This window comes from Balaenoptera acutorostrata, chromosome 14, assembly GCF_949987535.1.
Source record: "Balaenoptera acutorostrata chromosome 14, mBalAcu1.1, whole genome shotgun sequence".
Lineage (NCBI taxonomy): Eukaryota > Metazoa > Chordata > Mammalia > Artiodactyla > Balaenopteridae > Balaenoptera > Balaenoptera acutorostrata.
Window position 1 is genome coordinate 31,954,173 of NC_080077.1, and position 24,254 is coordinate 31,978,426.

The 24,254-nt window shown below is 36.2% G+C and overlaps 1 protein-coding gene across 2 annotated transcripts in view; it reads left to right on the forward strand.

The window, feature by feature from the left end:
- Positions 1 to 24,254, forward strand: part of MED23 (mediator complex subunit 23) — a 45,182-nt gene that overhangs the window by 9,983 nt on the left and 10,945 nt on the right. Inside the window, exons 9-23 of one of the 2 annotated variants that reach the window (XM_007190866.2) lie at positions 790 to 902; positions 2,253 to 2,348; positions 2,890 to 2,907; positions 7,973 to 8,173; positions 9,753 to 9,896; positions 11,905 to 12,050; positions 13,032 to 13,277; positions 14,882 to 15,024; positions 16,172 to 16,346; positions 17,404 to 17,567; positions 20,078 to 20,202; positions 21,250 to 21,455; positions 21,544 to 21,724; positions 22,679 to 22,849; positions 23,289 to 23,505. In XM_007190866.2, the coding sequence (XP_007190928.2) occupies positions 790 to 902; positions 2,253 to 2,348; positions 2,890 to 2,907; positions 7,973 to 8,173; positions 9,753 to 9,896; positions 11,905 to 12,050; positions 13,032 to 13,277; positions 14,882 to 15,024; positions 16,172 to 16,346; positions 17,404 to 17,567; positions 20,078 to 20,202; positions 21,250 to 21,455; positions 21,544 to 21,724; positions 22,679 to 22,849; positions 23,289 to 23,505 (2,346 nt within the window). The remainder of the gene's footprint in view (positions 1 to 789; positions 903 to 2,252; positions 2,349 to 2,889; positions 2,908 to 7,972; positions 8,174 to 9,752; positions 9,897 to 11,904; positions 12,051 to 13,031; positions 13,278 to 14,881; positions 15,025 to 16,171; positions 16,347 to 17,403; positions 17,568 to 20,077; positions 20,203 to 21,249; positions 21,456 to 21,543; positions 21,725 to 22,678; positions 22,850 to 23,288; positions 23,506 to 24,254) is intronic. The other variant, XM_007190867.3, reaches the window with a different exon arrangement.

A 24,254-nucleotide genomic window follows, 5' to 3' on the forward strand; every position in this document is an offset into this window, starting at 1 on the left:
AAATCATGGTGGCCTCAGAACAGCCTGGAATATACACATTATTTAGTCAATGACCAAGTTTTTAGCACTTTCTGTGAGTCAGGTGCTATTCTGGACACTGGAAATACAAAAATAAACTAAACAGACACTAGACAGATAATTCTTAGGCTTTTAGCTTTTGTAACTGAGTAGATATTGATATCATTTAATGAATTATGGAAGGATTGAGAAGGATGATGATGAATTTAGTTTAAGTTATGTTGAACTTGAGGTGCCTGTGGGACATCGCAGTGACAGTATTTATCAGGCATTTGGATACATGAACTGATTGATGGTCATAGACTACATCTAAGGCTTCTAGGAGCATCATGTTTAAAGTTACTCAGGTTGACCCTAGATTAAGCGTCTGTAAACTTTTTCTATAAATGGTGATATAACAAATATTTTAGGCTTTGTGGGCTATACCATCTGTTGCAACTACTCAACTCTGCCATTACGGTGCAAAAGCAACAGCGTTCCAGTACAACTTTACAAAAACAGGTGGATTTTGTCCATTGATTGTAGCTTGCCGACCTCTGTCCCTGGACAAATGCAACATTTGTGAGTTTGGAAGGCCTGTACAAATTGGTCTTTAACCATCTGGGCTAAAAATAATCAAAGAAAATTCCCAAACTTCTATCTAATCAAAACATATTTTTAACCAGTGCCTGGTTCAGCATAGATATTCATTAAATAGTTGTAGAGTGAATGAAGGACCAGGCGTTGCTATGTTCACATTTATTTAGAAACATTTTTTTGTAATGCATACAGGCCGTTGCAGCCTTCTGCCAGTTGTAAATAACTCAGGTGCCATTTGTAATTCATGGAAATTGGACCCTGCAACTCTCCGTTTTCCTTTGAAAGGCCTCTTGCCATATGATAAGGTATGTTGCTCAATATGATGGAACTTTTGATCCATCTAAGGGTCTTCATCCTGGATTATTTGATGTGTAATGCTAAATTGTCTCTTCATAGACTGAAGAAGTAAATATTTAATGAAAGATAGTTTATGGTTTATCATATGATTTCAGTATCCAAGTACAGCCTGTGGTTTAGGATATTGCAGGTGTCTATGTTCCAATGGTCCACTTCTGGCAAAGCACTTGGTGTTAGAAAATTGAAGTTTTTAATTGATTCCTTGTTTTCACTTTTCCTTTACAAAGCAGGGACCAAAAATGAATTTGCAGTGTCCCTAAAATTTGAAGAGTGAGCCTCCTATTTGTTAGATTTTTTTCAAAAGGGGAGGACAAAAGTAGAGTAGAAATTTCTCAAAGGAAAAAAATCCACAAATATCTGTAAAATGAAATATGTGATATAGACATAAAGCTATAATGAAATATGATAGATTTATTTTATTATCTTGGGGTTTGGAGTAGTGACAGAGCAGGGTATGGGGAGGGCAAGATAGTTTTCATGTAAATGTTGCATGTCAAAAATGACATAGACAGTGATTAGGAAACTTTTCCAAAAGTGAGGAGCGTAAAATAGTGCAACTAAAGTGACAATTCTGGGTTCTTGGCATATTAGTCAGCAAAACTTTGGAAGATGAAAAAGTGGTAAACTAAATGGAATTTGTGATCATGATAGCAGTAATAATGAAAACAGAGAAACTTATTGTGAACTTACTATGTGCCAGGCACTGTTTTAAGAGCTTACTTTGCAACAACTTTTATTCTTAACTTTGCAACAACTTTATTCTTAACTATCATCTTAATATTTCCATTATCCAGATGATGAAACTGAGACACTGAGTGGAGTAGTAACTTGACTAAAAGGGCCCACATTTAGGAAATAGTATAGTCAGGATTTGAACTCTTAACCTGTGAGCTGTCAAGTCATTTGTCCTCTCCAAATTTGGAAATGATGTTTATGTTTACACTTGTAGGAGAATGATTAGAAACTGCCTCCACTCCTCTTTGATTAGATTTCTGGGGAAAAAAATCCTTTCCCTACACTGATGCTTAAGACTTTCACGTGACTGTAGCTGAAGCCATTTCTAAGTTTTCCTCTATGACCTTGGGCAAGTCCTTCACCTCAGTACATCATTTATCAAATGAGGGGTGGGAACAGATTAATTGTAAGCACTAAAATCCTATGATTTTTTTCCACTAGATACTGCCTACTGTGTGAAGGTAACAAGTGCCTTTAGAGGATTTTTTGATCCCAATTTCAAATTATTTGAATTAACATTAACTTTGATCTTGAAGCAATAATTTTCTTTATTTTCTTTAAAGGATCTCTTTGAACCACAGACTGCTTTGTTGAGATATGTTTTGGAGCAGCCTTATTCCAGGGATATGGTCTGCAATATGCTAGGTTTAAATAAGCAGGTACTGTACTGTGCTGGAAACCTAGTAAATTCTGCATAGAATCTGCACTATTCTTTTCTCTTTTCTTTGCTATAGCTAACTGAGCAAAACAGTTAAGAACTATTTGGTGATTTTTTTTTTAAATATATGGTTTATTAAACAATGTATTATTCTTATCATTTATATATTGCTTTAAGAATGTTTAAATTAAGAAGGAGATATTTTAAAAATTGGTTTATTTTGCATTGCTTTTTTTTCTATAAGGCCAGTTTCAAGTATACCTTTTGCCAGAGAAACCTACACATGACTTAACCATAATTTTTGACTTTTTTTGTTGTTCGGGTATCTATTTTTATAACCCTTGGTATTTTCAGCATGGCCTCCATTGCTGACTTTTTTTTTCTTTTTGGTGTGTGTTTTTGGTGGTTTAACATGTGGGAGGGTTTGTGCTGACTCTGGGTTCCTTGAGGCTGGCCTCATAGTCACTGTTTTGTCTTTTCTTTTTTTCTTCCTTTATTTTTGTTCTGTCCTGTCTTGTCCTGCCCATCCTCCAATGCTCTAGACCTTGAACATTGCTCAGGTATGTTCACAACCTTACTGTTGTATTGTGACTAACGATACGCTGGCCGCTTTGTAGCCACTGATTCCATTTAGAGAATACATGTATGGTCGGGGCTTGAAATTGGCAGGACCATGCTGAGACCAAGGCCACTAAAATGAATTTCTTCTTGGGATATGAGAGTTGTTTTTGGTGGATTGTTTTTGGTTTTGGTTTTTGGTGTTTGTTTTTTTTTAATATTCTTTTTTTTTTTTTTAATCAAATCAAGAGACAACACCTGGCACATGATAAAGCCTGTCACTTTTTTGATGGGTTGTTTTTCCTTCCCACTCCATTTTACTGTTTTTCATACTTTAGGGCTAAAGCTAGCCTGGTGGAATTTTCAGAGATGGAAAGATTTGTGGTGGCCTTTATCTTTCCAGACTATTAAAACATAAACAAACAACAACATCAATAAAAATACTTATGTTGCTTTGCCTAAAAACAAAAACAAATTAAAAACAAAACAAAAAAGAGAACAAAAGCACTTTAACAGAGATATGTTACTTTTAAAAGTTGGAGTGGTACGCTTTACATGGGGAAGTTTTTTTGGAAACATGGGGATTGACTAAGAAATGTCACACTCTTAGGTGACCCCACACCTGCTTGACAAACACCCTTCTTTGTCAGTCTTTGCCAGAAGTGTCCTCCTCCTGCAGTGAGCGCCTCGCAGCTGAAGTCCACCTGTGGCAGGAGGAACACGAAATGGCCAAACTTTATAAACCAAACTCTTATACAGTCCCAAGTCTGTTCCAGGACTTTTCACCTTTGAGATTTTAAGCAAAATAGTGGTTCTCATTATTTTTGTTAAAAATTTTTGAGCCCAACATATTAAAATAGACCAGCTTTTTGATTTTAAAAAGACGTTCTTGTCTAGGTTATATAAAATAGCGTTGCTGTTTGCAATACTATAGTGAAGGTTGTGCCAGTGCTTCCATTTATAAAGCCCTATTTTTAAGGACATATAGCTTGGCCATAAAACTTGCTCAGTGTTGAAACTTTGCATGCCAAACCTCACCCTAGTAGCAGTATCTCTTTTATTATTTTAAGTTTTTTCTTCTGAAAAATTTACCAAGTCTCCTTGTTTGGACAAGCCTTTGTTCATGTGAAACGGAAACTGCTTCACACCACAGTATCTGACAGTTAACCTCACATAACCTGTCAATGTAACATCTTAAACACCAAGTCATTAACTCTGATCAGCTTTCACTTGAGTTAGAGGTAAGTATTCAGTGAACCTTGAAAGAATGTTTCATGCTATGTCTTAAAACTAATTTTTGCAGTGAACTTTAAGGCATACTTGACTCAGTTTTTTTTTTGCAGTTTGGTGAATGAATGTACCCATGGTCATTTGAGCTGCAAGTACCTTCCCCCAGATATCCTTAGCCATCCTTAGCTTTTTGCTTTTGGGGGGCAGCTCTTCTCAAACTAGAAACTGACAAAATTTTGAGAAGGGTGTTTCTGATCTGATTCTTTCAGTAACAAGTTTCAACCTAAAAAAAGTTTATGACTAAGACATAAATCCGTAAAAAATAAAGTTTATAATGGAAATGCTGACAGAACATTATTAATATTGATCTCACTGTAGTGTAAACATTGTCAGAAGTTCACAATTCATCATTAATTGTTTTGGGAGAAAACTGTAGTGAGCGCACTTGTAAGATATATGCTGCATTGACTTGATATCTTATTTTTACCACCTGGAGAGTAGGGTAGAAAATGAGAGCACACTGTATAAGAAGCATATGATTAAAAATAAACAAGTTATCTCATCACATCTTTTATCATTACAGAACTATATCCTGCACTATACTTTCTTGTCCTCTCTCTAGCAATGCAATAATTTACTTAAAGCTTTGAAACCTTTTAAGAGCTGTCCATATTGCATTTTCCAGTAGGAATTGGGCTATGGTATTTTATCCTAAAATTGGTTGCATTCAGAAGGTCATAAATAGCCCAGTTCTGTGACCAGCAAGGTAGAGTGTTCACAGTGTAAGAATCCTGTTTTGTGTATTTGCACAAGAGTTTGTATTCTTTCTACTGAATAAGAGCATTACAAAACAGATTCACTCCTCAAGCTCTTATGTGGTGGTATATGAACTCTGGCTACCCTGAGACAGTGAAGTACTAGACTGATCACTCAGTTTATCCTTAAAAGGCACCATTGAAAGTGGTATTAACTGGCATGGGACTCCAGTTCTGATTGGTAGAGAATATGATAAATGACATACAATAGGATTTTTCTTCCCAACCTGTCCTAAATAGATACTGCTTTAAAATTGATTTCTAGCACTGAAATAATGATTTTAAATTAACTTACGCCCACCTAAGTACAATATGTTAAAATTGCACCACATAAGCAGTACCAAAACTGTTATATGAAAATGTCAGGGGCCACTTAATATAGGATATGCTTACTAAGACGGAAAGCATTATCATTTGCCATTTTAAATAGTGGTGGGAAAAAATCAGGGGCATGGATGGGGCTTAATGTTTCTATTAATTCCTTGTGCCTGATTTTCAGTGTTTACCAAAACTGAAAATTTAATACAAGTTTCCGATACAGTTTGAGCTGTTATGCAGAAATTGCATTGTTAAAATACTGAATTTAGATTCTTATTGTTAAAACAGGCTTTAACTAAACATGCATATACATATGATGTAAACTAATTCAATTTGTATGCCTATATCTTGAAGACTTAAATTTATGAAAGCTTTCAGCAAGTTGTGAATAACCATAGACATAGCATCCATTGGCTACCAGAATTATCACACCCTATGATTGATAATTAGCCTCTATTCACAGATCATTAAACTGATTTACAAATTTTCATTTCTTCCACTTTATAAAATAATTTATGTGGTGGAGAATCTTAATTTTAATGTAATTATCTTTTAGCAGTTGAAAACTAAAGCAAAACTTATTCTAAAGTAGTTAGTAGCACAGATCATTTTATATTCCAGACTTTTCCCTCTTTTTTTTTTTTTTCATCTTATTAAAATTGGCAAGTAAAAAAAGGAACATGTGTAAGCTATGCCTAAACTTGGTTTGAGAACTATCCTTGGATTTAACCAAAAACACCTGGGAAATATATTCATTCTGATAGATGTTCTGCTACCCTCAGACTAACCAGTGCATTTGGTACCATAGAGATTCCTGACTGATTTAATTATTAACAGAAAATCTGGGGGTAGTCTTGAGTCATGGTATATACTGAAAGCTTGTCAGCTTTGACTGTAAATTTCCTAGTTGTTCTTACTTTGCCAAAATCTTAATATTTTTGGTTTTCCTCTAAATCATTAACTATATGACCATCAATCACTGCACTCCTAAAAATATGTAGGTAAAAATCCAGTTCTCTGAAACAAATAGCTAATACTAATAAGGGAAACTCAAAAATGACCCAGGTGCTAAAAACCAATTTTGTTTAGTTTATTCTTTTTTTCGTGAAGCAGACTGATGGAAGACCATCACGGATGGAGGAATAGATGACAAATTGGTTAGTTTCCAACTAGCAGCAAATTTCCATCGCTGAAGAAAAATTCCTACTGGAAATTCTGGCTTTACTTCTTTTCACAAATTTTTCTGACTCTTGTATACTTTGAATGATCTCGCTCTAAATTTGTGTTGTCTGACACATTTCTTAGGTTGTTGGTGGTTGGCAGAACTAGTGAATTTCAAGCCCTGTACACAGTAGTTTTGCATGCTGATTTAAGAAATAGTTTGTAGTGTTGTCTGTTGCACTTTGCTCTGCTTCATAATGATAATTACATTTGGAGGAAAAGTACTGTAGTCCCAACTGGTGGTGTTAATATTGCTCTTCGTAAACCTGTAATGTGATTGAACTGTGATCATGGCATTGTGTTTTTGGAAAAAAATATGAAACAACCATTGATGCTTACTGTTTTGGATAGATGTTTGTTTTATTTGCATGCTTTAAGAAAGTGCAGCTATATTGGAGCTTTACAAGTTTGGAGCTGGCAGAAAGCATGCAAAAGAGGGGATGCTATTCATTATGTTTTGTTTTTTTCCAAATTCGTCCCCATTTTGCATTTTCCCCCTAAATTTAAAGAAATCATATCCCTTTTTCATGGCAAAAAACTAATAATCACATCTAAAGTTTATAGGGAAAGCATCTATGTTAGTATTGTATTCATTAGAAAGGCTTCCAACTGCCTGGCTATTAAGTCATGTAACATATTTTATTAAAAGTATAAAAATGGCTTAAAATATGGCTTAACATATTTCTTTTGGTAAAAGTACATTTTTAAAATCACTTTAAAAAAGCATAAATCTTTTTGCCTCTAGAAAGGGAAGTTGCATTTTCATTTTTAGTGTTTAAACTCAATTCGTTTCCTTGTTTTAGATTTTTAAAATAGTCTAATTTAAAATTAAAGCTGCATTATGTTTGGCTTCTAAGAGGGAAGAGCAGAGATTTAACTTTGAGATCAAGTATTTTTTTGTTTGTAGAGGAAGTTTTCCTTTCAGTATCAGATCAATACCACACATTGAAAAACAGACGTTGAGTAATCTGGAAGCTATTTAGATATACCTCTGTATATAAAGTTAGTGTAAACATGTGATTACTTTTAAATAAATAGATCACACACTACTTTGTTTGCTTTCCTGTCGTATTTAATTTCTGGAAATCCAGGGTTTTCATAGTTTGAGCTAGATTGCAAAATTAATACTGTTATCCCCATTTCGTTTGTCTTTTAAATGATCTTTGTTCAAAAAATAAATAATAAAATTTTCTACTGTGTAGTGCCCTTTGTCATAGTGGAACAATGATGTCTATAGTGAAAGTCAAAAGTTAATGGGAAGCCTGTTTTGTGTGAGACCTGAAAAATAATTTTTTATGATACTCATCCTCTATGATAATGTAACATGATGCAGCTTTAATAGACTAAATCTAACCTTAACTTTCTAAGTTCAACTTCATTCCATGCTTCTCAGCCTCTTGTTACGATTAATGCCCATTAACTGGTAACTTCTGAAACTAACCGGGAGGCTTTTGGAATACTGTATTTAATCTCTGCCCTACAGCACAAGCAGCGCTGCCCTGTGCTGGAGGACCAGTTGGTGGATCTGGTGGTTTATGCCATGGAGCGATCGGAGACCGAGGAGAAGTTTGATGATGGGGGAACAAGCCAACTCCTCTGGCAGCATCTCTCGAGCCAGCTCATTTTCTTTGTGCTTTTCCAGTTTGCAAGTTTTCCACATATGGTCCTTTCTCTTCATCAGAAGGTAAGTACCACACCCTTTGTCAGAGCCACTTTACCTGTTGATTAGTATGTTTTAGACTGGTGTGGATGTTACCTAGTGAACAGAAGTTCGGAGCTCTGATTTCTGTTTTGTTCAGTGCCTTTATGGTTTCTTAACTTCTCACTTTCTTGTCACCATAAAAACTGCATTCACTTCTTCATTCCACATATTCACAGTGCAAGGACCAGGAGATACAAAATGAAAAGGCACTAGTACAGTACCCTCAAAGAGCTCTTTACCGGTGGGAAGATATAGGTATAAACAATTTGATTATAATATTATAGTTCACATAATGGAAGCATGTTTCCTTGTGATAGGAATGAGAGAACAGTCCCTATTAAAGACATCAGGAATGGCTTTATCAAAGGGATCTTGAAACTATTACTTGAAAGACAAGTAGAAATTTGCCAAGAGGAAAAGATAGGAAAGTGTTTCCATAACAATAAGATGGTCATTTGGAAAGGGACAGAAGTGTGTGATAACTGGAAAGAAAAATATAAAAGGGAAAGTGTTGGTGAGATGAGGAAAGCAGGAAGGTAAGACCAGACATGGAGAACTTTATATGACCCTGTGTTTGTTCTGAGTTAAATTTACTTTGGGAAGCAAATGAGGAAGGGAATGACATCATCATATACAAGTTGGAAAAATTACTGCTAATGACCACATGTAGGAAGACAGTGATGTAGAGATGGATGGAGTCAAAATCAGAAGCAAAGAAATCAGTAAGGGAGTTGTTGCAGTGGTCTGGGTGAGAGATGCTGAAGACCTAAACCAGGACAGAGAGGAGGAGCCAGAAACCCGGTATGCTGGGAGGTGAATACGACTTGGTGACGATAGGTGACAGGGAGTAAAAGAAATCTAGGATCACTCACTGGTTTCTGCTTAGGCAGTGAATGAAAGAGTAGAACAATAAATCCAAAACAGGGAATTCGAGTGGAAGAGTAAGTTGTGGGAAGGGTTGGTTTTAGGCATAAGGCTTTGGACACATTGAATGGGAATAAAATAGTGTTGTTGTATCTGTAACATCTTGATAGTCTAGATTATTTTGGGGAAATTTTTTCATAAGAGTTGTTAAAATCCTTTCAACCACCACTTACCCACCACCCCTATCACCACCACTGGTTTCTGTTATCATCTACAGGAAACCAGGATAAGTGTTTTTGATAACCAGTCCTTGAGGAGTAAAAAAAATTAATTTAATCCTTTTGGTATAATAAAGTACTCCTTGTGTTTTGATGAAATATTTTTAGTAATATTCCCAAATTAAACTTGATTCTCATGCATACATGATTGACTTAATCATGTTTTAAAACATTTAATTTTTGATATGCATAGTTGTTTTGGAGGTCAGGGAGAAAACATATAATATTAAAATAATTTAAAAGGCTTTGCTGGGTGTGCCTTGAGTGGAGAATAAGTAATTAGTAAATGCAAACGTTAGATGCTAACTTTCTGAGAACAAGGTTTCTCTCTCTCTCTCTCTTTTTTTTTTTTCTTTAAACTTTACTGTATCTGTTTCTTTAACTGGCTGTGTAGATTTATATTTGAATGTTTTTTACAGTTAGCAGGGCGAGGACTGATTAAAGGCAGAGATCATCTGATGTGGGTTCTCTTGCAATTCATTTCTGGAAGTATTCAGAAAAATGCACTAGCTGATTTTCTCCCTGTCATGAAGCTCTTTGACCTTCTGTACCCAGAAAAAGAAGTAAGTTTTACTAAATAGTTAACAATGTGATTAGAATTATGTCTAAATTATGTTTAAGGATTTTAGTGTGATTTTGTGAAAAGAGCACTGGACTTGAAAGCTGGAAACATGGTTCTTTTCCCAGTTTTTGTGATTGCTGTGATCATGGGATAGACATTCAGTTTTTCTTGACATTAGTTTACTCCTGTATAAAGTGAAGAAATTGAACTAGATTATTTTTGAAGTTTATCTTAAATCACAGTTGAACATCTAGTATGACAAGCTCTTTCTCTACATTCTAAAGAGGGTTACAATTTTTTAAAGCATGAAACTGTTTTAATCTATACACATTGAATGACCACATAACATCAGTATCTGTTAATATGGTTTTTTTGGTTGTTTGCCAATTGAGTGTGTCACACTAGTGTTTTATTATATAAGATGTTTGAGTAAAATATGGTATATATTGATGATTGTCATTTTTTTTTTAGAAATTTTGGCTACCTAACATATCTGCTCTGATTTCTGTGACATAGCATAGTGATTGGTGTACTTTTTAAAAATTTTTTATTTATTTATTTTTGGCTGTGTTGGGTCTTCGTTTCTGTGTGAGGGCTTTCTCTAGTTGTGGCGAGCGGGGGCCACTCTTCATCGCGGTGCGCAGGCCTCTCACTATCACGGCCTTTTTCTTGTCGCGGAGCGCAGGCTCAGTAGTTGTGGCTCACGGGCCTAGTTGCTCTGCGGCATGTGGGATCTTCCCAGACCAGGGCTCGAACCCGTGTCCCCTGCATTGGCAGGCAGATTCTCAACCACTGTGCCACCAGGGAAGCCTGATGATTTTCATTTTTTAGAAACATTTTATTATGGAAATTTTAAAATGCACAAAAAATGTAGAGTAAATAGAAAAAGAAACTCCTGTCCCATCACCAAGAAATACTTTTTTTTTTTTTTTTTTTTTTTGGCTGCGTTGGGTCTTCATTGCTGTGCGCGGGCTTCTCATTGCTGCGGAGCACAGGCTCTAGGTGCACGGGCTTCAGTAGTTGTGGCACACGGGCTTATTTGCTCTGCGGCATGTGGTATCTTCCCAGACCAGGGATCGAACCTGTGTCCTCTGCATTGGCAGGTGGATTCTTAACCACTGCACCACCAGGGAAGTCCAAGAAATATTCTTATTTCATCTTCTTTCCTCATCTTTTTTATTAATGCCGGATGATTTTAAAGCAAATTCCAGACATCCATGTCATTTCACCCATCAATAAACAATATGTTTGATGCTACTCATTTAGATTGCATGTCTCTTATATGTTCTTGGAAAGCATATATGTGACTTTTAGAAACTCTGTATTCATATTTATCACACTCAGTAAGATAATGATGTGATTAATTTTTTTCATAATGGTGTGTTTAATTTTTAAAGGATAAAATTTTTTTTTAATAAATTTATTTTATTAATTATTTATGGCTTCATTGGGTCTTCATTGCTGTACGCGGGCTTTCTCTAGTTGCGGCGAGCAGGGGCTACTCTTCGTTGCAGTGCGTGGGCTTCTCATTGCGGTGGCTTGTCTTGCTGTGGAGCACGGGCTCTAGGCGTGCGGGCTTCAGTAGTTGTGGCTCACGGGCTCTAGAGCGCAGGCTTAGTAGTTGTGGCACACGGGCTTAGTTGCTCCATGGCATGTGAGATCTTCCTGGACCAGGGCTCGCACCCGGGTCCCCTGCATTGGCAGACGGATTCCTAACCACTGCACCACCAGGGGAGTCCAAGAATAAAAATTTAATGATTATGAATGCTTTGTGGCAGTAGGAAAAGCTTGACTAAGCACCTGTGGATTTCTGTTATTTTCTTGGCAAGTAAAAACAATCTTGTAATAGTTTCAATATTTGATAGCTGTTAGATCTTCTGATTTGTGTTATTGAACAGTCAAAGGACAGTTGGAGCTAAATTATGAGATATAGCAGAAATGGATTACTAAAATATATATAATTAGTTAATTCTACTCTTTCTTATTATATTTAAATTGTTCTTTTTTAGTTTATCCCAGTTCCTGACATTAACAAACCCCAGTCAACTCATGCCTTTGCAATGACCTGCATTTGGATTCACCTCAATAGAAAAGCCCAAAATGACAACTCCAAGCTACAGATTCCAATACCTCATTCCCTAAAGCTTCACCATGAGTAAGTTGTTTGTAGCTTGACAGTTCATTTTTTTAATTTAATAAATAGTGGGTTGTAGACTAATATTGGTCTCAGTATTTATGTGAAGTATGGAAATCTTCCCACATCCACTGGAGGTAAGGGTAAATATTTAATGTGTACGTTATAACTAAGGGAACCTGATCAATTGCAGCAGAAAGCAACTAGAAGATTAACCAAGCCTGTTTATATGTATGTGGAGATACATATTTTTATATATATATATATATTTTTTTTTTAATTTTCAGGTCTAATCTTTGCTTTTACATGTTTTGCCTTAGTTAAAATACTTAATTTCCAAAACTATGTGAAAATGTTTCAAAATTGCTTAAGTACTTGGAATTTGAGCATGATCTGACTGAGATACCTTTCACTCCCTGGGCTGCCAGGATTGATTGAGCTGATCTGGCTGGCATGCTCCCTTACATCATTTCCAAAGCTGCGATTACTCAAAGAAGATGCCCTCTTTTAGATAGGACTGCGCTTCCGTCAAGGGTGTTAGGAATGGCTGAACTTCTGAAAAGGACTGACTGTCAGATCTCTTCATAGGAGACTGTAGGGTAGTCAGACTTCACATTTCATTTGGCTTTCATTTTATGAGGTAACCCTTAACCATTTTTTCTTAGTGACATCTGTAATGAAGGTATATTATTGTACTTAAGCAAATAGATAAGTAGAAGGCTAGTTCATGAATCTGTGAGTTATTTCTTCATATTCTGAATCTTAGTGCAGTATATATAGTACATACTTAACAACCATTCAGTGTTCACTTATAATTACTTACATTCTTTCTGAAATGCTTCTCAGTCTTTTATATGTGTTAACACTATGTTTTGGGCAGAAACTATAATACCTATAGGAATAAATATATAGTTGCAGGAAATTAAACTTTTTTAGAAATGCAAATTACCTTTCTAGAAATTATTTGCATTTTTTTCTGTTTAATGGAACTTGAAATTTTAGGTTCCTGCAGCAGAGTCTTAGAAATAAAAGTTTACAGATGAATGACTATAAGATCGCCCTGCTGTGTAATGCATACTCTACAAATTCAGAATGTTTTACATTACCCATGGGAGCTCTGGTAGAAACTATTTATGGAAATGGAATTATGAGGATACCTCTTCCTGGAACGAGCTGTTTGGCTTCAGGATCTATTACTCCCTTACCAATGAACCTCCTGGATTCACTGACAGTTCATGCCAAAATGAGGTATGTTCTTTTCTATTTATTTGGTCCTATGTCAGGGAATTGATATCAGTGCAGCAAAGACTTGATTTCATGATTATGTGTGTATATTTTATGGCCAGGTATATTTTTAAAAACCTTTAGGTTTATTTTATTACAAAAATGGTATTATTATAGGAATTCTAGAATATACAAATAAACCCAAAGAAAATGAAAATAATTGCTATAATCCCTCCATAAGAAATAAGCATTGTAAAATTATGTTTATATATATGTATTGAGTCTTTTTTCTATGTATAAATATATGAATTTATAGGGGTATTTTTGTTTTTTTCAAAATGTGTTCTTAACTACAGTACTATTTTATAACCACCTTTTTCTCATAGTAATCTATTAAACACCTGTTTTTTGTTTTTAATTAAACACGTTTTTAGATCTAGTTCTCTTCAGGAATATCTGTTTTAATTGCTACAAAGAAGTCTTTTGTGTGTCTATGTATGATTCTTTAGTCAGTTCCACATAGTTGGATACTGAGATTGCAGTGTCTCAGTGTTATAAAGATGGCTATGAAGATTATCTTTCTGGCTGTCTTTGCACCTTTCTGGCTGTCTTTGCACCTATCCATAATTCCATTTTTATTAAATAATTTGCTGGAAGTAGAATTGCTGAGTCCAGGGATGCAAAAACTGTAATATCTTCCCTATGTTGACTATACATAAGAGTGCTTTTAGAATTGACATTTATGGTTTCTAAAAGACGGAAAGGGGCTCTGTTGGGTGTGATTCTAGAACCTCAAGTGCCCATAGGAGCCAAGCTGATAATGTAAGTGAGTGATGCCTGCCTGGGGCTGCGTGAAGGCGAGTCAGGTAATAGTGTGCACGGAAGCCTGTGTGTATAGAGGGGTTGAGGCTGACCGGAGTGTGAGGGGCTCAACTCACGGTGCTGCCACTTGTGCTAATTTCTGCAATGTAAGAATGAACACTAGTGTAGCTAGTTCTTGTTTTTTTTGGAAAGGGCTTTTATTTCTAGACTCTCAACCGTTAAGTGTTGGCTCAAACTTCAAACACTGCATAGGTCAAAGAGAATGTGTGTGTGGGCCTCCAGGTGGGGGGTCATTGGTTCTAGAAAAACCATGTTCTTTTTCAAATGGTTAACATTGTGCTAGAATTATACAAGCGCTTTACTGCCATATGTGACCAAATTGAGGAAAGTCCCTTTAGTACCTAACATTTGGGTCTTACCAGTGATTTGTTAAGTAATTCTGTAACAAAAGTTAATTTCTTAAATGGTTTTAGTTACATATTTGAAAAAGAAAAACAGCCTAAAACCATTCAAGCATGTACCCAAATTTTGAGTTGGGTACATGAATTGTACCCAAATTTTGCTTTCCCGTGAGCAGAGAGATCCTGAGGCACATTGAAAGCAGCGTGGAAACCAGAATTAGTCTCAGGTTGTACAGTGCATCACTACCATGTGTCCTGTACAACCTAAATGATTAAAACAGAGCTGATTCATTTCATATATTTAAGTTCAGATTTATACCAAGTTCTCTATAAGTAGAATAATTCCTGTGTTTATGTCAAAAATAATGAATTTTTCTTTTCTTTTATGTTGTTGTTTCTCCTCAGCCTTATCCACAGCATTGCTACCAGAGTGATAAAACTTGCTCATGCAAAGTCCAGTGTGGCCTTGGCTCCAGCCCTAGTGGAAACGTACAGCCGTTTATTGGTCTATATGGAAATAGAGTCTCTGGGCATCAAAGGATTTATCAGTAAGGCAGGACTTTCTGGTGTTTTTAACCATTAACGCTTCCATTCATTCAACGTATACTTTTCTAGTTGCTAGGGATATAGCAGTGTACAGAAGTCACTGCCATCATAGAGATTACCTGCTAAATGAGGAAGACAGACAAAAAATGTAAATAATCAAAATATGGAATATGTCAGGTGATAAACCTTACAGAGAAAAATAAAACAAAAAAGAGGGATAGACCCTCACAGAGGGTCAAGGGAGTGGGATGCATGTTTTAAAGTAAAGTTATGGTTAAAAAAAAGGGGGCATGTAATTGTGCTAGGTGCTTGGGATGCAGTGAGCAGGACAGACATGATGCCTGTACTCATATAAAAACCCACGGTCCCATTTGCCTCTCTTTCTGGTTTGCCCGGGACAGCAATGAGTACCAAGTCTGACTGGCAATAGGCAGGGGGTGTTCCTGCATTGCAGAAGACATTGTACGATGTCTGTTTGTTGTTATGCAGTTCTAAATAATAGATATTTTCTAATATGGAAGTGTTTTTCTGATTTGAGGTAATTTTAACTTTTTACTAATACAGTATCATTTTAACCATGGTTACTCTTTTTTCCAGATAATTGAAAGTCAAATTAAACTTTATTAGCAGGGAGGAGGGGGTGTGATACAATTTGTGTATTAAAAAGTGATCCTCATGCTTCAAAAGGTTGGGAACAGTAACTTTATAAAAGTAATTTAAAAGATAACTAAATAAAAATAAATAAAGAAGTGAGGAAGGTTAGAGTAATTTTTTTCCATATCCTGGCTCTTATTTTACCTTTCCAGATGAACTTGAGTATCATTTGTCAAATTCCAGAAAAAAAAAAAACAAAGTTGGTATCGTTGGGTTGGCCAAAAAGTTCGTTTTGTAACAGAAAAACTCGAACAAACTTTTTGGCCAACCCAAAAATAAGGATCTGGATTTTCTTCCTTAAAATTAAAGTACAAATTAAGGAGAAAATTTGGAGAATATATGTGTATATATGTGTGCATGTGTATCTGTATGTTTGTATGTGTGTGTGTTCATGATCAGAATCTTTGCATGGATTTTACTCTGTGACTTTTCTTCAGATATCTTTTAATACATAGCTTTTACCGATTGGTGCCTTAAATTGTCTTGTTCCTCAAGGTCAGCTTCTGCCAACTGTTTTCAAGTCTCATGCCTGGGGAATCTTGCACACGCTTCTTGAGATGTTCAGCTACCGGATGCACCACATTCAGCCTCATTACAGAGTTCAGCTCCTGAGTCATCTTCATACTTTGGCTGCAGTTGCACAAACAAACCAGAACCAGCTTCATCTCTGGTGAGCTCATTGGAGACTGTCTTTCCTTGGATTTATTAGAAACTTTGTTGGGGATGGGGAACTTAATCCATTAACTTACAGTATTTTTATTCACTGTCATAAAACTCCAGGGCTTCTGGAGTGTTTTATTTCCAGTATAGAAGAAGTAGAGTCCAGCTTTTTAAATAAAAACCTAGTAAGGTAGTTGAATTATTGCCTAGGGATCTTTGGACTGAGAACAAGTACTTCCAAGACCTTTGACATTGTATTCTAACTTAGCCCTTTAGAATACTGGATTCAAATATACTTCAGATTATGGTTAAAGTAGCATGTCATTTTGATTTTCTCTAAGTGAAAATATATTTCATATTTTAAAAGATGTACTTTTTGAAATGCTGTGCATCCAGGTGAAATTTTTTAGTCCTGCAGACTACAAGCTATCTTTTTCAAATGTGTAAAAATGTCAGTTGGTTTTTGCTGTAAAATTTGGCACCTCGGGTTTTTAAAACAAATTAAGCAAAGCTCATTCTCACACAAAAGACGAGTTCATTTGTCTGTTTTTTTTTTTTTTTTTTAATCTATTGATCTATTTATTTATTTATTTTTGGCTGTGTTGGGTCTTTGTCACTGCGCAGGCTTTCTCTAGTTGGCCACGAGCAGGGGCTACTCTTCATTGTGGTGCACGGGCCTCTCATCGTGGTGGCCTCCCTTGTTGCGGAGCACGGGCTCCAGGCGCTGCGGGCTTCAGTAGTTGTGGCACGCGGGCTCAGTAGTTGTGGCTCACGGGCTCTAGAGCACAGGCTCAGTAGTTGTGGCACACGGGCTTAGTTGCTCCACGGCACGTGGGATCCTCCCGGACCAGGGCTTGAACCCGTGTCCCCTGCATTGGCAGGCGGATTCCCAACCACTGCGCCACCAGGGAAGTCCCTGTCTGTTTGTTTTTAATCAAAGAAGGGAAATTTATAGTTTGCATGTTTTCCTGTTGTGATTAACCTAGAATTAGATTTAATTCTATAGTTCTGAGATTTTACCTGCAGCTTAATCTTTTAATGATTGTTTTTGTTCTCCCACTTTTCAGTGTTGAGAGCACTGCACTCAGGCTTATAACGGCATTAGGTAGCTCGGAGGTACAGCCACAGTTTACACGCTTCCTTAGCGATCCCAAAACGGTGCTTTCAGCGGAATCTGAAGAACTGAACCGCGCCCTGATATTGACCTTAGCTAGAGCAACTCACGTAACAGGTACAGTGAATATGCAGCCGCCCCCAACAGAAGCAGATGAGTCAGTGTGCTGTGTCCCTCCTGACTGCTAAGGGGCCGGGGGGAGGGTAACCTGCTGAAAAGATTCTTCTCACTTGTTTCCAAAAAACCAGTTGTTGTTTTCATATCTTCACCATTTCAGTAATTAACATAAATTCTTCTCTGTGTACTACCATTTTAACTAGGTTGAACATCGGTTTTTGGTCATCTGACATCATTTTAAAGTCATGGTTCCTGAGCTTTTTGGTCTCAGGACCACTGATACTCTTAAAAAATAATAATAATAATTGAAATTCCCAAAGATTTTCTGTTATATGGATTACATATATGGTATTTACTTTGTTAGATATTAAAGTAGGAGTTTTTAAAATATTTGATTTATTTTAAAATAACAGTAATAAACCTATTGCATGTTAACATAAATGATGTAATTTTTATGAAAAATAAACCCTATTGTCTCCAAAACAAAACTTTAGTGAGAAGTACCATTGTTTTACATTTTTTGCATCTTTCTTTTTTTTTTAATAGAGCTGCTTATTTATTTATTTATTTATTTATGGCTGCATTGGGTCTTCGTTGCTGTGCGTGGGCTTTCTCTAGTTGCAGTGAGCAGGGGCTACTCTTCGTTGCAGTGCGCGGCCCTCATTGCGGTGGCTTCTCTTGTTGCGGAGCACAGACTCCAGGCGTGCCGGGTTTCAGTAGTTGTGGCACGTGGGCTCAGTAGTTGTGGCTCGTGGGTTCTAGAGCGCAGGCTCAGTAGTTGTGGCACACGGGCTTAGTTGCTGCGTGGCATGTGGGATCCTTCCAGACCAGGGCTCAAACCCATGTCCCCTGCATTGGCAGGCAGATTCTTAACCACTGTGCCCCCAGGGAAGCCCTTTGCATCTTTCTTTAATGTCTGATATAAAGGAACATTGCTGGATTCTCATATTTGCTTCTACATCTCACCTATTGCAAGTGTTATTTTAGTAGAAGTAAGTAAAAAAGAAATGGCCTCACACAGATAGGAGATGGAAAGGGGAAGAGTATTTTAATAGCTTTTTCAGCTAATTATGAATAGTCTTTGATGTCACACAAAATTGAAAAATTGATAGTTTCTTAAATGGAGTACAAAGTCCTATCAGTGAACTCTTCGTACTCTGTTACATTATAACCCACTGGTCTGTTTTGTACATTTAATGGATTTTGTGTTCATGCATATTTTGTGACTTCATGAATTGGTTTTTTAGAAAACATTGGTTTACTGAGTTCTGTAGATAGAGCTTGTAAATGTTGACGCATTTCATTATGCAGTATCAGAAAATTACATTTTTTAATCTCACTACAGATTTCATTAGAAAAATTCTTTAAGTTTTGGAAAACTATTAGGCTTGTGGTAGTGTATATAAGTTTTCCAAAATTCTAATTTTCACTTGAAACGCCAAATTTTATCATTGGTAAAAGATACAGTCATTTGTTCTTCTTGAAGTGACAGACTCCCTTTGTTAATTTTCAAGAAAATGTCTGCCTAATGCCCAAATCCAGAAAACTATATGTTCTTTCAAGTAAAATTGGAATTCCATTGAAAAAAAAAGAACTAATTTGACCCAGTACTCAATCGCACAAGTATTCTTCCTCAAGATACCCATCATACTTTGGTGTGTAGGTGGAACACCTTATGCGTACTTCCATTTTATCACACAGAATATTACAAATAAATGTACTTAAGGGCTGAGATACAATCTTTTTTACTACTTTATCAAGGATATTCTTAAGTGAAACTGGCACCTTTTTTTTTTTTCCTGCTAAGAGTGTTTTGTGGTGAAGATTACAGTGGCTATTAGTATTGTTTGATGCCACTGTTTGATTTGTTCTGAGGGCCAGCAGTGTTACCCTCCATTGCTTTTGTGCCATCAGTGCACATTTCAACACAGTAAAAAGGCCAATGATATCTTAGTATTATTATTATTTCAGTAGCATTGACCTCATCGAATCCTTGAAAGGATATTGGGGACCCACAGAGTCTACGGACCACACTTTGAGAATGGCTATTTTAAAGAAATAGTTATTGAATTTAGCAACCTCAAATACCTTTGTGTAAACTGTCTTATTTTACATAAATAAACCTCTTTGGTTTAGAGAGTTATAGTCTATAGCTGTTTCAACCACCAGAAAAGATATGTGGTACTTTATTAGTTCTATTTCCTTGGCTCAGTGAAGTGCTAATACCTCATTGTCAGAGTGAACTAAATGAGCAGTCGTGGTGGGCCTGTACCAATCTTTTATCATTGGTGCTCTGTAATTTAAAAAAAAAAAAAAAAAAGATACCAAATGTCTTCTGTCTTCTTTTCACTAGTTATGTTCATATTTACCGATGTGATTACTAGTTAAGTAGTGAATGCACTGCAGTGAAATTCTCTGAGTGTACATACTTGTGACTTTTCTGTGATATCATTTATGAATTGTGGCCATGATCTTTTATATCTGGGTTACATTTGTTTGCTTGTGTTTAGATTTTTTTACAGGCTCTGATTCAATTCAGGGAACTTGGTGTAAAGACATCCTTCAGACCATCATGAGTTTTACTCCTCATAATTGGGCTTCACACACTCTTAGTTGTTTTCCAGGCCCACTGCAGGTAATTTCATCTTGAATTATATATTGAATATACAGTATATGAAATCATTCTTCCCATTTACTGTGTTATTCTAGAGAGTTTTGATGATACCCAGAGAAAATTAGCTTTTATTTCTTTTTTTGTAAATCCTTGCTATTACTTCCAAAATCTCTTGAGTTTTTCCTTGTCTTATTATAGGACTGGATATGTTTCTAAAAATTTAATTGTTATGGCTTCATCTTACTAGTTAACACTTTTAGAATCTTGTGAGATTTAACACATTAACTGAAAAATTCTTTCTCATAGAACAGGAACGGGGAGAAATACAATGTAATGGAACTTCACAGAATACACATCATGTACATTTGACTGATTTTTTAAAATCACACAGAGAGCAAAACTATAAATTTGGCTTTTATAATATGGAGAAAGGAAAACCTCACCTGTCTTCCACTTTTCAGAGAAAATTTTAGGCATAATGAACGTCTGTTTTCTGTTAACTTCTAATAGGGCTGGAACAGTAGGTCTCAAACTTATCAGAATCACCTGGAGGGCTTGTTTAGCTAAAGATTGCTGGACCCCAGCTGCGGAGCTTCTGATTCAGTAGGTCTGGGATAAGGCCTGAGAATTTGCGTTTCTTACAGGTCCCAGGTAATGCTGATACGGATGGGCTGGGGACCATACTCTGAGAATCACTCGGCTAGTGTAATGGATTTTCCTTATATATATACTAAAATATGTAACCGAAGAGTACTTAAATTTCTTTTTCTTTTCCTTTTTTTTTTTTTCCAAAGATGAGCAGAAGTATCACCAGATGATTGAAGAAAGTTTGAAATTCAGGCTTGCTTGGAATTTCTGTTTAGAAAATCTAGGAAAGAAATCTTACAGATAATCCAATCAAGCCGTTGTGTTTTCCCAGTATAGAAATTCAGGCCTTGATTACTGAGCTGCTTGAGGTCACCTGGAATTTATTAGTGTTAGAGTCAAGCCGGGAGCTGGTTTCTTGACTCTGTAGCCATAGCCCTTTTTACTACAACCATTGAAGTAAACTTCTGATCTTCCTTGTAGGCATTCTTTAAACAAAATAATGTACCTCAGGAAAGCCGTTTTAATCTGAAAAAAAACGTGGAGGAGGAGTATAGGAAGTGGAAGTCAATGACGAATGAAAATGACATCATTACCCACTTTTCTGCACAGCGCTCTCCTCCTCTCTTCCTTTGTCTTCTCTGGAAAATGCTCCTGGAAACAGATCATATTAATCAGATTGGCTATAGGTAAGCCAGAAACCTAGATCTGCATGCCATTTGGCAATCCATTGTACCCTACAGCAATGCAATTTATTTTTTACTCTCTGCTTTCCAGAGTGTTAGAGAGAATTGGAGCTCGGGCCTTGGTAGTCCATGTGAGAACATTTGCAGATTTCCTGGTATATGAGTTCTCTACATCAGCTGGGGGTCAGCAACTCAACAAATGCATTGAAATTCTTAATGACATGGTATGGAAGTACAACATTGTTACATTGGACAGATTAATTCTCTGCCTGGTAAGAATACACTTACTTAAGAACAGACTTCTCAGCAGTCCCATTCTCTTTTGGATCGATGTGTATGACTAATGGATCTTGTGCTGATCTGTTCTATGTTGTTTCTAAGGATTTAACAAATTTATACTATAAATCAAGTATTGCTATCAATTCCCTAAGGAACTAGAGATTCCCCAATTTCTTCATTCATTCAGTAAGCATGTATTGAATATCTACTGTGTTGTATGCACAGAAGGTATAGAAGTAAATAAGACAGATGTGGTCCTGGCCTTGTAATGCCCTGAGTTGATTCTCAAAGGCTCCTACTAGAGGCAGGAAGTATTAAAAAGTCACTGAATCTTTTTTGAGTACTTATAACCATTTCTGTACACTTTGGTAGCTGTAGTCATAACTGAGTGTTTCTTATAGCCACCCAGTATTCCCCAAGCAGTTTTTTCTCCTGATTTTGATGTCTGTTTCAGGCCAGATTTTAAGAAAAATCACTGAACCAGGCTGGACAATGCTACATTTTTTTTAATACTATAGTGGTGATATTTAGAGAGCTTAAGTGGTTAACATTTACCTCTTAGCTGTAGAGCATAGATATAAAGATGGTTATAGTCTAGTAAGGGAAATAAGGTAAGTCTATAAATCAGTAAAATAAAAGGATAAGTTAGAGGTGTAGGGAAAATATTGCCAGGCAACAGTGAGAGATTACATCTACCTAGGTGGTGGATCTTAAAAGGTGGGTTAAATTTCAGAAAATGAAGATGGACATTCTAGGTGAGAGCCAAAAATAGGCAAGAAAGGGTCAGATATGTTTGAGGAATGCTGAACAGTTGTTTTGGGGTAGACTAGACATATAATGAAATTCTAATAATCGTGAGTTTTACTGCTTTCAAATTTAGACTCTTTAGAGCCATGCTTTTGCACAGGTTGGGCATTTTCATTTAATTTTTCTGTTCTTCTCCAAAGGCCATGCGTAGTCATGAAGGGAATGAAGCCCAGGTTTGTTATTTCATAATTCAGTTGCTGTTGCTCAAACCAAATGATTTTAGAAATCGAGTAAGTGACTTTGTGAAGGAAAATTCCCCAGAACACTGGCTACAGAATGACTGGCACACCAAGCACATGAATTATCACAAGGTACTAATTAAAATTAGTGCTTCAATTAATCCTTTTTAAGGCCGAGCTTTAGGTATTTGGCTAATTGACTTGGCTGTTTTCTCTGCAGCTCTGCTCTTTTCTCTCTGGTCTGTATAGAAGTGAATTAGCTCCCTAAACTTTCTCAAGGTTCTAGAGTATCTCTAATGTTAAGAATAAATTGAAACTACAGTTTTAGTAGACATGGGTACTTACAATACAAAATGAAAAGAGTTATTACCAATCCTTTCGTATGTAAATCTCTTTTGGTATATCTTTGGGATAATAGAGATTTTTGGTGAGTAAAGGACTCTAGATTTCGTTGCATTGCAGGAACAAACACAGTTTTATATTCTTCGAAAAATGACAGGTTTATTTAGCTCCTTTTTTAAGAAAATTACAAAAGATCCCGTAAACATTTACCATTTCCTCACTTCCACAGAAATATCCGGAGAAGCTCTATTTTGAGGGCCTGGCAGAGCAGGTCGATCCTCCTGTGCCGATCCAGTCTCCGTATCTGCCCATCTATTTTGGAAATGTGTGTCTCCGATTCCTTCCAGTATTTGATATAGTAATCCACAGATTTTTAGAGTTGCTCCCAGTATCCAAGTCATTGGAGACTCTACTAGATCACCTGGGAGGCTTATATAAATTTCATGGTGAGCTTTTTCAAATTTTAATTCCATCTAATAGCTCTGTAGACAAAAGTAGGCTGGGCGTGACCTTTTGGGTAATAGTAGTTCTAAAGGTTTTATTTTAATAATTTTTAATAAAAGTGTTTTTGAGGGGCAGTGCTATGTGATGATACCATGAAGTATAAAATAGAAAACATAAAAATATCAACAGTTAAATCATAGCCAAAAAAAAAAACATAATATACAAGAGATCCCTTATTTTATATATTGTGTGATTAATTACCAAATCAGTACAGAAGGAGGGAGGTATGAGTTCAGAACAGACTAATGTTACCATGAACTAAACAGATCTTGGCAGGCTTCTTGGATGGATAGTGTTTGAACTATGTTGTATGTGATTTGTATAAAGAGAAAGGAGAAGAGAGCATGATAAGCAGGAAGAATCCTTTGGAAAAATCATGGAGGTGTTAAAAGCAAGGCATTTTGAAAACAATTGCCGCATTAGGCTAAATTGTACCTGGTGGTAGATCACCGTAAATGCCAGGCTGAGAAGTTATGATTTTATAACCTGCAGATAATCAAGAGTTAACTAGAAGTTATTGAGTAAAGTCATGGTATGGAAAGCATTCTTTTAGAAAGGTGAATCAAGTTCTAGCCGCAGCATGTCTTGGAAGGAGGAAGCCATTTCAAAGACTTATGTCAAGACGTTCAGGTGTATGATTAGCATCTAGACAAGTGTGGTGGCATTGAAAATGAGAAAGAAGGGACAGATA